Source organism: Aythya marila, assembly GCF_965140915.1.
Source record: "Aythya marila genome assembly, chromosome: 4".
NCBI classification, from domain to species: domain Eukaryota; kingdom Metazoa; phylum Chordata; class Aves; order Anseriformes; family Anatidae; genus Aythya; species Aythya marila.
In genome coordinates, this window is record NC_139045.1 from 4,365,118 (window position 1) to 4,379,318 (window position 14,201).

A 14,201-nucleotide genomic window follows, 5' to 3' on the forward strand; every position below is an offset into this window, starting at 1 on the left:
ATTTAGTAACAGCAGATTACATCAGATTAGCTGAGATCTGAAGTTGCTTAACCTTCAAACGTATCCTGAAAGGGATCAGTTGAACCTGCTTGTTCGTTACCATGTCAGAAGAAGGCACTCCGCTTCAGATTATACACGACATGTTTCAAGGCTATTTTAATATGCAGTTGTGGTTGCAGGGTTAGTACATAAAATACTCCTTTGCTCCTTTTGGAGGAGTTACTGTCCATACAGGTGCCACAAGGTTCCAGGAAGAAAGCTAGTACAGCAAGAGGATATCGCATGACATTTATTTTAATACTAAAAAGTACAAATTAAAAGGAAGCTTAGATTGTAGAACTTCCTAAAGATCTTGTAGAGATGGGTTTTCACAACAACACACATATATTTTAAATAATGGTTACACATTTCAAAGCCACACTTAAGTGTATGCATATATAATAATATCAAAATAAAGTGATAAAAATGAATCACCTGTTAGTGCAAATTGTACTCAAAAGTCTTGTGAAGTTAAATCTCATGTGGTCAGGTTTAAAATACACTTTCTAAAAAGTTTCATTTTCCCACCATTTTTGGAGGCCTCAAAAAAATAATGTCATTGGATTTTGTTTTTCTATATTAGATGCAAATTCATTAATTGAATATTTAGCTTTCCAGAATGACTGTATCACTTAACGTGGCACTTCACCAGACAGACACTAGAGCTCTTAGAAGAACAAGAACCTGGGAAACTAATTCTAGCTGCATAAAGTCAGAGTGGCTGAGACTTGTCTGAAGGATCACAGACTTCGGATTGGCCATTGAGAAGATATTTATTCTCAAAACCTGAGAATCATCAAGAATGCATGTAATACCCATCCATAAATAACTCTATACACAGTCATCCTGAATAAATTCACTGTGCATTTTTTTTGAAAAATATACAACAGACTTATACGATCATGAGATTGACTTAGAAATTTTAGAAATCACCGTACAGATTTATTCAGTTTTATGTGCCATCTGAGGGTCAAGCTTAAGAGTGTATTTTGTCTCATTTTCAGGATTTGCTATGCAGTCACAAGCACTACAAATTCATTTTCCATTTTCAATTCCCACAAATTCATTTGATTCTCTGAGACAAATTTTCAAAAATACATGAAATGTCATTAAACTCTTTCAAAATCCTGAAAGCTGACATCAGGTTTAGCTAGATATTCTGATAAACTTAACATGTTCACAGAAACAAAACTTTGCAAGGCTTGTCAATACAGATACTTGATATAGAAATAAATACAAGTATGGAGAATCCACAGCAATTCAAATCTGGCAATTTTCAAGGGAAGCTGAAAGTCATTTACAAGAGGAATTAGAGGTGCAAAATCTACGCTACTGAACCTAAGCACTTCCTGCTTCAGTTTCTCTCTGCCCAATGTCACCTTGTCCAACCCTGTAAGAGTCACACTGAACACCTTGCTGACCTTCCTTTTTTTGTTTGGGCCAGAAATATCAGGCCAATAAGCCTAATTCTTGAAAACTAATGTCTTAGTGCTTTGTTTTGTTCTTTTTTATTATTATAATTTTTAACCTATCTAAAAAACACTTTAAAATTTGATTAACAGAAAACCAATGGATGAAAGAGGCAAACGGATGTTCCAGAATATTAATTATAACCCAGATTTGACTCAATTCCACATAATCTATGCAGACAAATGAAATGAGTTTTACGATGTCAGTGCACTTTGTGATACACTCATGGGCAAGGCATTGTTTATAGTTATCTCTTGTCTTGTTTGACACCGCACCATTGCCAGGATTGCCCTCCGAAACCTGCAAAGGACAAAAGGGAAATCAGAAAGGTCATTAGCTGGAGAAACAAGCACAAATAAAAAGTGGATAAGATGGCCTTAAGTAGCTTTTGCTTATCCCAGGACTGGGTATAGCTACAACTAAGGAAAACTTACAAATTGAGGAAAAAAGATGATGTAATTTATTTGGTTCAGCAGAATCAGACCAGATAACCTAGAAAGAGGTCACAAGCTCTGCTTGTAGGCTGGTAGTACAGAAAGGAAGGACTCCTTCTTGCAAAACCCAGTTCCCACTTGGGTGCAATGGCTTAGTTAGAGCATTTGATATACTTGCTCAGAACAGCAGAATAGGCTTAACTTATTCATTTAATGGAAAGTGTCAATCCATCCTAATCAATCACCATGGGGCACATCCCAAACCAAGAAAGGAACTCCTTAGAAGTTGTACATCACTGAGATGTTACAATTTTTGACCATAATCCTTAAAATAAGGAGTCTACTGCTGATGAACCCAACTTCCACAATGAGTCCCTCTGAGAAACCACAAGGAGTTGTGGTCAAAATGACTGTACAAAATCTTCAATGATGCATTCTCAAAAATCTGTATCAATTATTATCTTCTGATGCTGATCCAAACAATTTCTTTTTAGACTTTCCCGTACAAAAGGTCATCTTTGGTAAATCAACAGCAGCTTACCCTTTCACCTCTTCACCAATCTGTTGTATTTTACAGATGATCTTTCTATGGCTACATGGTATGCTAAAATCATGAAATAGACCATTATTAACTTAGGATCACTTACTTTTTGTTTGCAATGACATAAATGCATGGATTGTAGAACGTGGAAGATTTTGCAAATAGAGGAGCTATGATGGCCATTGCAGGAGAAATTTTCTTTGGGTCTCCAAAAGAAGACCATAAACACACAATGGAATAGGGAGACCACGCCACCAAGAACATTACAATCATCACAACAGACATCTGTAAAACAAGAGGAATACACACATAACCTGAATATTAAGACCTTACAACCTAACTACAAAAGTATATGCACCTGTGTGAAAATGCAGCTATCCAGAACCAAATAATGACACGTAAATAAGCACATCTGACAAATTTTGACATATAATAAAATCTCACTTTGGGGATTTAAGTGCACGTTATGCTGTATTTTGCCACACTGTTGTTTTGTTACATACAATTTTTCTTCATTGTTAGCATTAATAATTATGTAAATTCATCCATCAAAAAAATTAAAGGGACACAGAAGACTTCACACATGAATTACGGCCGCAACTTCAGAGGTGGCAATGTGCTGCATGATACCAGCAAATCCTCTACTCCGAAATACACGTTACAGTAACGGTACCCTTGCTTTCATTCTCATATATATCTGGAAAGAGGTGCGCCCCAATATCCACCAGTGGGTAGGTATCTATGAAAATAAAATGCCACATTTAAAAATGATCAAGTAATCAACATTATCTAAGTCACCGAAGCTACCAACTTTTGCATAAATTACCCTCATTTAACCACTTTCCAGCCACTACCTCTGTTTTCTGTTCAGGTGTAGGTACCCTGAAATTTACTTTCTAACCTTGCTAGAGAGAACATCACAAGTTGTTTCCTGAAGATAAAAGGCTCTGCCAAAATGATAGGTTCCCCTTCAAAACAGACCTGAGATACACATCAAGAAAAAGAGGTCAGAATACAACATTTTGCTCATTCTGGAGAGCACAAGTGGACAAGAGTGGAATCAACTGGAACACTTGATTCTCTGGCTTTTGTCAGGGACATAAATCAGTAACAGAAACTGGAATGGAAATCACAAATTAATCAAGATGACAAAACAAATCACCAGGAAACCAAACAAAACAGCAGGGCTCTTTGTATGCACAGGATGCCCTAGCTTTGTTTACCTACACCCATATTCTGGCCATCAGTGAGGGAGAATGAGAAACAAGAAATAAACAACTATTTTGTGCAAGCTGTTCTAGAGTATCACCAACAAGTAAGCTGTGACTCTCTCCACAGAAGATTCCTGTTTAAACACAAACACAATATCTACAGATAATTACAAAAGAATAGCGACTCTCACATGAAAGAACACTTTCATTTAGAAGAGTTTGGTGCACAGAAAGCTTGAAGGATGCCAAATTGTGAAAAAAAAAGCAATCCAGCTCCAAAGAAGGATAATGCTGAACTCCAAAGCTTCAGTCTTTTTATTTTATTTTATTTAGTCTTTTTATTTATTTATTTATTTTAATGTAACTCATGGTCAATGGTAAAGCATGAAAAATGCATCTTCTTCACAAATGTCAGTGTAAACTTATAACTGAATCCTCGGTTTAAAGCATTTTGAAACTTCTTCAGAAATGTGAGATGTTCATAAGTACTACTTGTCAATTTTTTTTTCCATAATTTATCAATGAGAACATTTTCCAAGGAATGTTAAGTTTTTAACATTAAGGACATTCTTTTCAGTCTACTCCTAATTTCTGGCTTTTTTTTTTATTCTTTTTTTTTCTTGTCTCCAACCATAAACCGTATATTTACACAAAACCAAAGGAGCCAGTGCACTTAAAGATTTCTCAAGGACTCTTAAATGTTAAAAGAATGTTAGCTTTCCAGGCAGGATGTATCATTCTATGCCATAATTCACATTTGCTACTCTTTACCTAAGAAAGAGATAAGCTCAACAGACTGAAAAGAACAAGGGGAATTGCACAGCTTGGGAGCTTAGAAATGTGCTTTCATTTGTAGGCCATAAGTGTAAATCAGCATTGACCAATCCATTTCTGACCGGTTACACCTGTGAACCTGGCAGAGAGCCTAAAGACTGCGCAGTCAAAAAGAGTAAAACTATCTTAGAGAATCCTCCTAGGACATCTCTGAGGTACAATTTTCTGCAGTGACAGAGGACAGCAGCAGGGCAAATTCACATGGCTCCCAGCCTTCGAAGTAGCTATTTTTGTCCAGGAGGAGTATTACACCAAGAGTAAGGAATCTAGTGGTGTAAGTCAAACCAGGAGTTTTCACCAAGGCTAAATTTCAGTTAATATTTGGTAAGAAAGAAGGAAAAGAGAGAATGTAGGAAACAGAAATGCTTAAGAGGCTGCAGTGTTCCTTTGCCCTCAGAACTCTGGGGCAAAAAAACATGCTTAAAATGAAACATGCCCTCTTTTACCATACCTTTGTTACATCTACTTGGTCAGACCAATCCGTGTTGATGCTCTCCAGGCAGTTAGTGCTGGTGTATTTTTTCATTGTCCGGGAAACATTGTAATAACAGTAAAACATGACTGTTAAGGGTACAACAAAATTAACAGCAATTACACTCATTGTGTAGGAAACAAAGGACCTGATAAGACAGAAAAACAAAACACAGTAACTTGCAAATATCCATCCGTGAAAGGTTACTGAATAATATATTTTGATTTCATTATGAAGTTCAAAATAAGTTTTTACAGAATTAAGAAAAATTTCTTTAGCCTTAATTTATTTATTTTTTTTTTTAATTGCAGCTACAAGTCTTGCAGTTTTCAAGCATGGCTCATTTTCTTATTTTAACTTATTTTCTGGAGTTGCTCTAGATTATTTCCATTGCTTTTAAATTACTTTTATAAATTAGATTCATACTTTAGCAAGAAGGTGTTTTGTGTGTGTGTGTGTGTGTTTGTTTATTTGTTTGTTTTTTTAATACAGTAGTAAATTAAACAGTCTGAACCCTCAATAAGAAGGAATTTAAAAGAAAGGGTGAGAAGGAACCTTACGCATCATTTTTCCTCCAATTGACTGTGCATGTTGCTCCAGTTGGATCTGGAGCATAGCCAGCCCAGCCTACAGTAGGCATAGAAGCCCAAAAGACAGCATTTATCCAAGCAGCAAGGATCAGGGTAGCATAGGTACGGGTAGTCATTCTTCTTCCTGCAAAGGAACACATATGATCTCAAACTGTTGTCACGCACAATAAAACGATACAGTTTGAGTCTTAGTTCATAGAAGCCTGCGAGTGATTTTTGACTAAAAATACAGTACCTATATCAGCCCTGCAGATTGTCAGGTAACGGTCAACTGCAACAACAGTGAGCAAACCAATACTCGCCATCCCAAAAAAGATATTTAAGGCAGCATAGATCTGAAATTTAAAAAATAAATAATCAACATATCCTTTCTGAGAAATCTTTCAAAGGTACAAACATAAATTTGTGAACTGAATCTAAAGCACTATGATACATTATATTCAGACAGCGTTCTCTTCTGTAAACAAGAGTACAGAATGAACTAATTCAATGCAGGCAATGTAGAGGTAGCTCATTTAAAACTAAATGTTTCATAAGCAACCTTCCTATTTGCTCATCAGAATTCCTAAAGAAGGTTTCATCTGGTTTATGTTGACATGGGTTGTGCTTCATATGACCTCAAGAACTCCCAAAGCTTTGGAAGTGAGATTTCACATCAACGTCAACCCACTGTGAGTCTTGATCCAAGGATATTAAAAGTAAGGCTTCCTGTTAAAGAATGTTAAAGAATTTTGAGCTTGAAATTATTGGATACCCAGGCAGGTGATGTCAGATTGCTATAAATACCTATTATATGCAGGCCAAAAACATATAGTGCTGTTAATATTTTTTTCAAATCACATTTTCAGCATATACCTTCATATTACTACTAATTTTTCTGAGCACTTAAGCCCAACAGCCTGTTTAAAAGTAGACTTAAATCACAATACACGGTGAGCAAATGGCACTCTCTGCTAGAGAAGCATAATTTGTCAGTTAGTCTGAACTTTTAAGAAACAGATAGCTATTAAAGCTAAGCCAGATCTATAATGGAGCCCTTTAATAGCCTTGCAGGCCTACACCTGGGAAATCCTTAGTCCCATCCTGATGAAGATATGTTTGTTAAGCAAAACCCATTAAGGTCTGTCATGCTCACCACCAAAACAACAGCCATATCCAAAGTCTTTTAACAACCAGCTCAGTCAAATGAGTCAAACTACAACCTTCTTCATTTCAGGACTTCATGTCCTAAGATTTTTTTAAAGCTATTTTAAAATATCTCTGGATGATAAATGTAAGGTTACACGTCAACGTTTTCAGGCTTGAAATTATAATTTTGGAATGGAATTAAAACCGGATTCAACATGCAGAAATTGTTCATTTCACATAACATTAGCTTCAGGTTGAGAGTCAAATTTTGCATCTCCACCTCTTAAAGGAACTACTATCAAGTAGAGCTATTATTCATTTCTCAGTTTGTGTTGAAGTGCTCAAAACTTTCTCCCTGCCTGAATTACAATACCTGGCATCCAGTATGTCCAAATTTCCAGCTTCCATGAAGGTCTGAGGCAGCTGACATGGGGTAGCCAATGCCACTGACGCCAATGTCAGTAAAAGCCAAGTTGATAATAATTGCATTGGTTGCTGTCCGAAGTTCTTTGTACTTAACAAAGATCCCTAGCACAACAATGTTACTGAAAATGCTTATCACTCCTGTAGAAACAGAAATAGAAACTTTACAAAAGATGAAGGCAAGCCAGCAATGCACTTACAAAAGCAAAGGCAGCCTATTGCAATATTTAAGTCCTAAAGAAGTTTTATATTTGGTCAGGTACAGTTTTGCAAAGCAGAAAGATACCTGAAAGAGAGAAAAGCTTTTCTTATTATATAACTTGCAAGCCACACATCTAAGCCTCATCAAGCAACGTAGATGATCCTTGCGGCCTGCCGCAGCGGCCTAGCTGGGCCTGCAGAGCTGTTTTCTTCACCCGACCAGCTCCAAGCTCTAGGGCTGCATCACAACCATGGCACAAGCCCAGCTTGTGAACACCCTCCTGCCTCACTATTCCCTGTAATTGCAAACCTTTATGGCAGGGCTTGGTCTTGTTACCTTGTTTCTTTCCTTTCTGGCACACGTTAGGCCTCTGCTTTCTTTGTTGAACTAGGGCTCCAGAACCCAAGCTCCATGTGCCCCAGAAAGTTAAAAATAAGCATTCTCCAATCCCTAATGTAAGTGCTTTTACAATTAAATTCTTCAGAAAGGTGCAACACAGGTGGCACTGAGCACAGTTGGACTGTGCCCAAAGACTACTATTTGTCTACTGGCAATTTCTTGTGTTGCCTAAGAATAGTAATAAAGAAATACAGTACTAAAGCTAGCATCTACACCCTCCTTCAAGCTTTTTCTAATCCTCGTGACCTATATTAAGAACCCCACATTCTTCTTTTCTCTGTCTCTTCCTCCCTATTCTAGCCAAATCCTTCTGCTTGGCCCTTGAAATAAGTTCACATGGCAATCCCACAAAATGGGGTGTGGTTTTTTTTTTGTTCTGATTTCATTCTCTTTAGACTCAGAAACATTCAGAGCAAACAACTATCCTGTAGACTTGTACCAGCCCATCATTAATAACAAGAGCCAATAAGGTTACAAATACGATTTTGCACCTCACCAAAAAGCAGAATTCCAGAATGTTCAAGAAAACTGGCCATAAAAAAAAAATGTAAATAGTAACAGGAATTTGTAAGTTGCTCATAGATTTCCTTGTCTCATACAGCAGTCACAATATCACTGAACCAAATACTAAACTTACAAACACTTGTATAACTTGAGCACCTTACATTACAAGTGCAGAGAAGAATGTTACATTGGTAAAAGTCAAACAACACAGTATCCATGGAAATGCCCCTCAGAATTTTATTTTATTTATTTTTTTTTTTGTTAAAACATTTCACCCTTGAAGCAAAACACTGTACTTTTCAGCTTTACAGAACTGGAGGGGTAATTCTGAAAGGAGCTTGAGTGAATAGCTGTCACCCTGGATATAGTGCAAGAAAACAAAATCACAGCATCTGGCTCTACACAGGATTTTAACTTTTCGTCCATATTCCCACAGCTGTACAGCCTAGCAGACATAGAGAAGTACACACAATCGGGCTCGGTGAAATCAAAACAGCAGGCTACTCGGCAGAGTGAAACCCAACCTTTGCCCTCAGGAATGAAATAAGGTCTGCACTGCTCTCACAGGTCCCGTGACAGGCACAGGGTAAGAGTTTCACACCCTCACCTCCTCTCCAACTCTGAAGTGCACACCCATCTTCTTTCAGTTGTTGCCCACCCTTAAAAGAAGCTCATTCTTAAAAGAAGCTCATTTAAGAGATTCAGTTGATTTGATTTTAAAATTAAAAGTGGAAAAATTATAATTAATTCTCAGCTATTTCTCTTTTCCATTCTTTTTTTAAAAAAAAAAAAAAAAAAAAAAAAAAAAAAAAAAAAACAAGCATGTCTTTTCTCAGGTAGAAGTCCCCTGCCTACATAAAACTAACGTTACAGATGATGCTGGAGGTGCACAGCCACACAGATGCCATCCCCTATTGTATTTCACACATTCCAGGAACACTGTGATGCCATCAGCCCCTAAAATGAACAAAAGCAGGAAGCTAGGGACCAGATGTGAATCAAGCAGCACCTCCAATGCCAGCTCTGCCAGTTCTCTTCTGACAGGTAGCATTGTCTCCTGGGAGATAGGAAGAACACGACTCACAAGTTTACAAAACAGTACAGGCTTCTTACAAGACATGCTTTAACAGATTTTACATCTCCCAAGAATGAAATCAGGGATACAACTGTAAACTCATAGACTTGAGGTGAAGGAAGGATCCTGCTAGACACATTTAGTGCTTCAGAGCATAATCTTCAGAAGAAAAAGACAAGGAAAAAAATCTAGAAAAAAGATTCAATCTCAAACAAAGCAAGAAAACACATGTATATGCAACAGCTGGCTTTTTTCCCCTCTGAGAAAGAGGTCAAATAGAAGAACCAAGTTTCTCCAGGCAGCAGTTAACGAGAGCTCGTTTCTTAGAGGGCAGAGAGCACAGAGCGAGCCCAAGACTTTTAGTAACCTGATATTGTCAGCCACGACAAACTCATTGGATTCAGAAGCAGCATGCAGATGCTGCCATTTGGCCTGTGAAATATCTTAGGGCTAGACAACTATTCCCATATTTTTCCCATTAAATCTTGTGATTTTTTCAATATGCAGATAAAAACCTCATATATGACTTGATCAGGGACAGAAAATTCTGTTATTGTTCCTCTTCCCAGTGAAGCAACGAAAACTAAAGGTAGACTGCATGCAAATACAAGCCCCAACAGCACAGCAGGACATGTGGGTAGTAGCATCAAAATAAAGTAGCTTAGGTTAGGTCCACATGTGACGTGGAATTTACTTTTCCAGTTAGCATTTAAAAATGACACCAGAGCACTTCACCATTACAAGGTGGAAGATAACCACATAGCTTCTTCCTGCGGGCTGAGCATGCCTGCTGTCGTCACTAAAATTAGTACGCTGACCACCGCAGACTGCGGTACCTAGCAATGACTTCTTTCTCAGAAAACAAAGCAATTACTTGTCAAAGAAAGAAATGTTCAAGCCTTTTAAAAAGCAACACTGTACCTGTCCTTCATTCTTTTTTCTTGGACACCTCCTTATTAACACATTTTCCAGATGTGAGATTTGCCATGGTAAGGCATTCGAAAAGCAAACAATCAGACTTTCAAAGATGCTATAGACCTTACTGTCAAAAACATTCCTCACAAAGAAAGCAAAGGTCAAGTCACAGCCAAAAGACTTATTAGATTCCCCAGTTATAATATGAAATAAGCCCAAGGTGGTTTTTTTTGTTTACTTTTTAAAGGCATTTAATTTCCATAACTGCTAACCCCACTGCTAACAGTGCAATAGCTTTTATCGTTAACACCAGATGGTCAATCTACCTGAAAAGACCACCTCATTACATACAGAGTAATCCATCGTAATTAAAATATAACCAAGTATCCTACATATCTGCAGCAGCTAACAGAGCCAGTTACCTGCAAATAGTATGGTAGCACTGCAGAGTGTATCGAGTCTTCCAATACTTCACCACCGTCCATCTCCACAGCTTCTCAACAGGTCTAGGGAGCTGTGTAACTACTCTACCAATTTCTGTAAAAATCTGAAAATACCTACTGCCTTTGCATTCAAAAACATTCTCTTTATGAGACCAGGGCTTTGATACTTCCCACTTCAAACAGATATGCTAAATAAAACGTGACCATCATCAACACTATTTCATATAAACCCCAAGTACATTAATATTTTAAAGGAATTCAAAAGCCAATTAAAACGTAGAAAATGTACGATGCAATACAGTCTATAATTAAAGTATTTATAAATTTAATTTTACATAATAAAAATACAGAAGGCCTGTTTTCAAAAACACTGTAGGTTTCAGCATTTGGTCAGGATGATATTTCTTCGCTACAGCAGTCAAGGGTTCAAAAAAAAAACATCACTGAAACAGTTGCAGCTATAACAATAAGAATGTTTTAAAAAAAAAAAATCCATAATCATTCAGGTTTAGCCAGAGGCCATTGCAGTCATAGACAACACAAAATGTCAAGCCTTCCAGTGGGCTTTTTCCAACGTGTCATCAATGAAAAATACAGCTGCAGGTGGAGTCTGCTCTTCCCTGATTAACGACCAGCTCCCTCCCTCCCAGTCACATTCCAACCCTTCCCCTTACATCCCCCCAAGAGACACCCCTCACATGCTCAGACTACACGTATATGACCGTGAACATGTGGCCCAAGAGAAATCTCAAGATAGCTTCAAGCACATCACAGAAAAATGCAAGATGTGACAGCTATGTCCTATTTTTATCTCTTTTGCAAGCTGGCAGAAGTTAATTCTCACTCTTCTATAATTACATATCAACAAAATGTATTTTTCAACACACAACGCTGCCTTCAAACACCGACCAGAAAACTTACGTTTCTGCACACTTTGTTCAGCCCGATTATTGTCAGAAAACTATGGATAAAAGCAGAGGTGTGTAACACAAAAATGACATACCGTTGCTGCTACTACACAGAATGAGCATTCAAATCTAGTTCTATTTAAAAAAAATAAAGTTATTTGCCCGTGCCCATACCTGCTGTTATTAAGTAAGCTGCAACTATGTTGTGCTCAGTCTGTGTAAAGGCTGAATGAGCTTCATTGTCACTTTGTGAGGAACCGGATGAATCATTCCAATGCATTTTGGACAAAAGAGACTTGTCGTTTGTCCTCTGCAAGCGCTCATCAAGACGAGGAAACGCTACAAAGCCCTGTCAGGCAAATTCTTTCGTTATCCAACAGACTCACTGAACAATTAAAAAAAAGAGGCGGGGGAGAGCTGCCCCACCACTGACAGCCTCCAAGAATGATTTAATTGGACTAAAGTGCAAAGAAGTTTACGCTCCCAATCTATGCAGGAGAAAAGCTTGTTAATTAAAACAAAGAACAGCACAGAACTGCGTACATTTCCAACAGGATACTTAAACTTTATTCTTACTGCTAAAGAGATTAAGTGTCACATGCCCCCAGACTTTTTGCTTCAAACCTCTTGTGCAATGCTTCAGAAACCTCAGTAAAAATTGACTTGGGTCAGTTGGTCATCAGCCTGGCTCGGAAATACTTCCAGTCACCAGAGAGCACACAGCAGAAAAGCACAAATGGCGATTTCTTTAAAAAGCGTGGTGTGTTTATTCTGAAGTCCATCCCTTCAAATACATAAAGACCTACTTTCTCCTCTTCAGGACTCTTAGTTTGATTTAAACACTCAGACTGACAACACCCCCAAGAACAGCCCAGTATTTCCTAAAGCAAAACGTGACTTTCAGAAAATTCAATTTTTATATTTTTCAAGCAGCCGGGTCTGCAGAGAACAGGTGTTAAACACGCCTTACAACCCTGAAGACACTTCCTCTCCCAGACACACACAGGTAGGCTTGGGCAAGTTTTCCTAAGCAGAAAATAATTAGACATTTTCCAAAAGGTTGAGCAGTGGGAGATTGTTTTCTTCTCTTCGGTGATGAGGTACCAGCACACCAGCGAGATGCTCAAGGCCTTGTGCAAAACCCTGTGTAAATATTAGCTGCAACAAACCCTTGCCCAGAGCTTATATGCAGCATCAGTCTCAGCAATCAAAGCTGTTTACCTCCAGCTCCCCTCTTTACAGTTCTGTTCTTATAGTGGGGATAAAAGTCACAAGGACAACCAACCAGTGCTACTCATCTCTAACCTGTGAAACACCCCTAAAGCTTTCCCTCCCACTCCTCAGCTTTCCAAAGCAGACATCCTCTGTCTTTCGGCTACTTCAATCCAAAGGTAAGTAAACGTTGATCTAAAACTTAGGCAGTCGTGACAATTTGTTGTCATTGCTACAGAAGATCACAAGTCACAGGTCTACCAGCAAAGGTGTTAATGGCACAAAACTACCTTCTTGCACTCTTATTTCCCAGGGTAATCGTATTAATACACTATTTTTCCTGTCAGAAACGAACTAGGCAGGATCAGGGTGGGAGCGGATCGAAAGGGGAAATGACCTGTTCAGCAACAAAGCTACTTCCCTAGCGCCCCATTGTCCTGCCATGAAAGATAAAAGCATAATGAAAATTTTATACCTTCACTCTCCTCCCCTGAAACTTTGGCAAGGTTTACAAAAGCATCTCTAAGCTCAAAACTTCCACAGAACTTGGAGCTTGCAATGCTGACTGCCTCAAAAAGCAAAGCATCTCTGTTTGTATTCAGATCGGATTCCAGACTTGGGTAGCGGAGTTAATGAGACCATGCAGATTTTATACACACCTGTTGGTTAAAATCAGAGTTTCTAATATGTGCAGTCCATCCTGTTTCCATCTCTGCTTAAATTTGTCTAATACTAACGTAACAGGAACTGAGAGGAAAAAAGTCAAAATTAAAGACATTACCTAAAAGTAACAGTTTATAAAACAAAGCCAAAATATAGAGGAATTCACTATTAAAATATACAAATAACCTCAAACGATAGAGCTTTTCCATTCTAATTGGCCCAGATCAGTAGGAACAAAATGCAATTTCTATTGGAGTCGATTCTTCAATTTGTAGACACCTGTATAGATACGGGGCAATGCAAGACTCGTTACAGGGCTTAGCAAGTTGCAAACATTTCGGTTACATATAAAGTATTCAAAAGCATATTTTAATCCACAGGTAGTAAGAGTAGAGAAATTTTCTGTTTGCATTAAAAAGAAATTATCTCATGTTTATTAGGTGTATCAACACTAGAGGGCTGTATAAGGCAGTGCTTCCCTTTAATCTTACTTCTATAAACATTTAAATGGTTCAAAACTGAAGGCAAACAATGTAATAAATCATATTTTTACTTCCCACACAAAGTCCCTAGATTTAAACTGCTGATTAGAAAAGTTTGAGTCTGTAAGCAAAAGACTTTTAGCTGGCTGAACAAAACACCCTGAAAAATGTAAGGGACTCCAAAAACCTTTTTACTTGTCATGCTTGATCCATTAACCATCCATTTTCCAGTACACCTTTTCTTGCCAAGACAATA

The 14,201-nt window shown here is 37.9% G+C and overlaps 1 protein-coding gene across 1 annotated transcript; it reads right to left on the reverse strand.

Annotated features, from left to right (window-relative positions):
* Positions 1-258: 258 nt before the first annotated feature.
* RRH (retinal pigment epithelium-derived rhodopsin homolog) lies at positions 259-11,930 on the reverse strand. Its single transcript, XM_082759940.1, has 7 exons — positions 11,763-11,930; positions 7,093-7,283; positions 5,827-5,926; positions 5,562-5,715; positions 4,981-5,149; positions 2,591-2,769; positions 259-1,809 (listed from the first exon to the last, which is right to left on the reverse strand). Exons 1-7 carry the CDS (start codon positions 11,866-11,868, stop codon positions 1,704-1,706), a joined length of 1,005 nt encoding a protein of 334 aa, XP_082616066.1. The 5' UTR covers positions 11,869-11,930; the 3' UTR covers positions 259-1,703.
* Positions 11,931-14,201: the final 2,271 nt, after the last annotated feature.

What these genes read in the sequence shown, in the direction of transcription:
- RRH (XM_082759940.1), bottom strand. Translation starts at nt 11,868, where the DNA reads ATGCATTGGAATGATTCATCCGGTTCCTCACAAAGTGACAATGAAGCT. An exon ending in AATTGGAGGAAAAATGATGC is followed by an intron (nt 5,150 to 5,561) that starts GTAAGGTTCCTT and finishes CTGTCTTATCAG; the next exon opens with GTCCTTTGTTTCCTACACAA. An exon ending in TATGTCATTGCAAACAAAAA is followed by an intron (nt 1,810 to 2,590) that starts GTAAGTGATCCT and finishes TGTCCTTTGCAG; the next exon opens with GTTTCGGAGGGCAATCCTGG.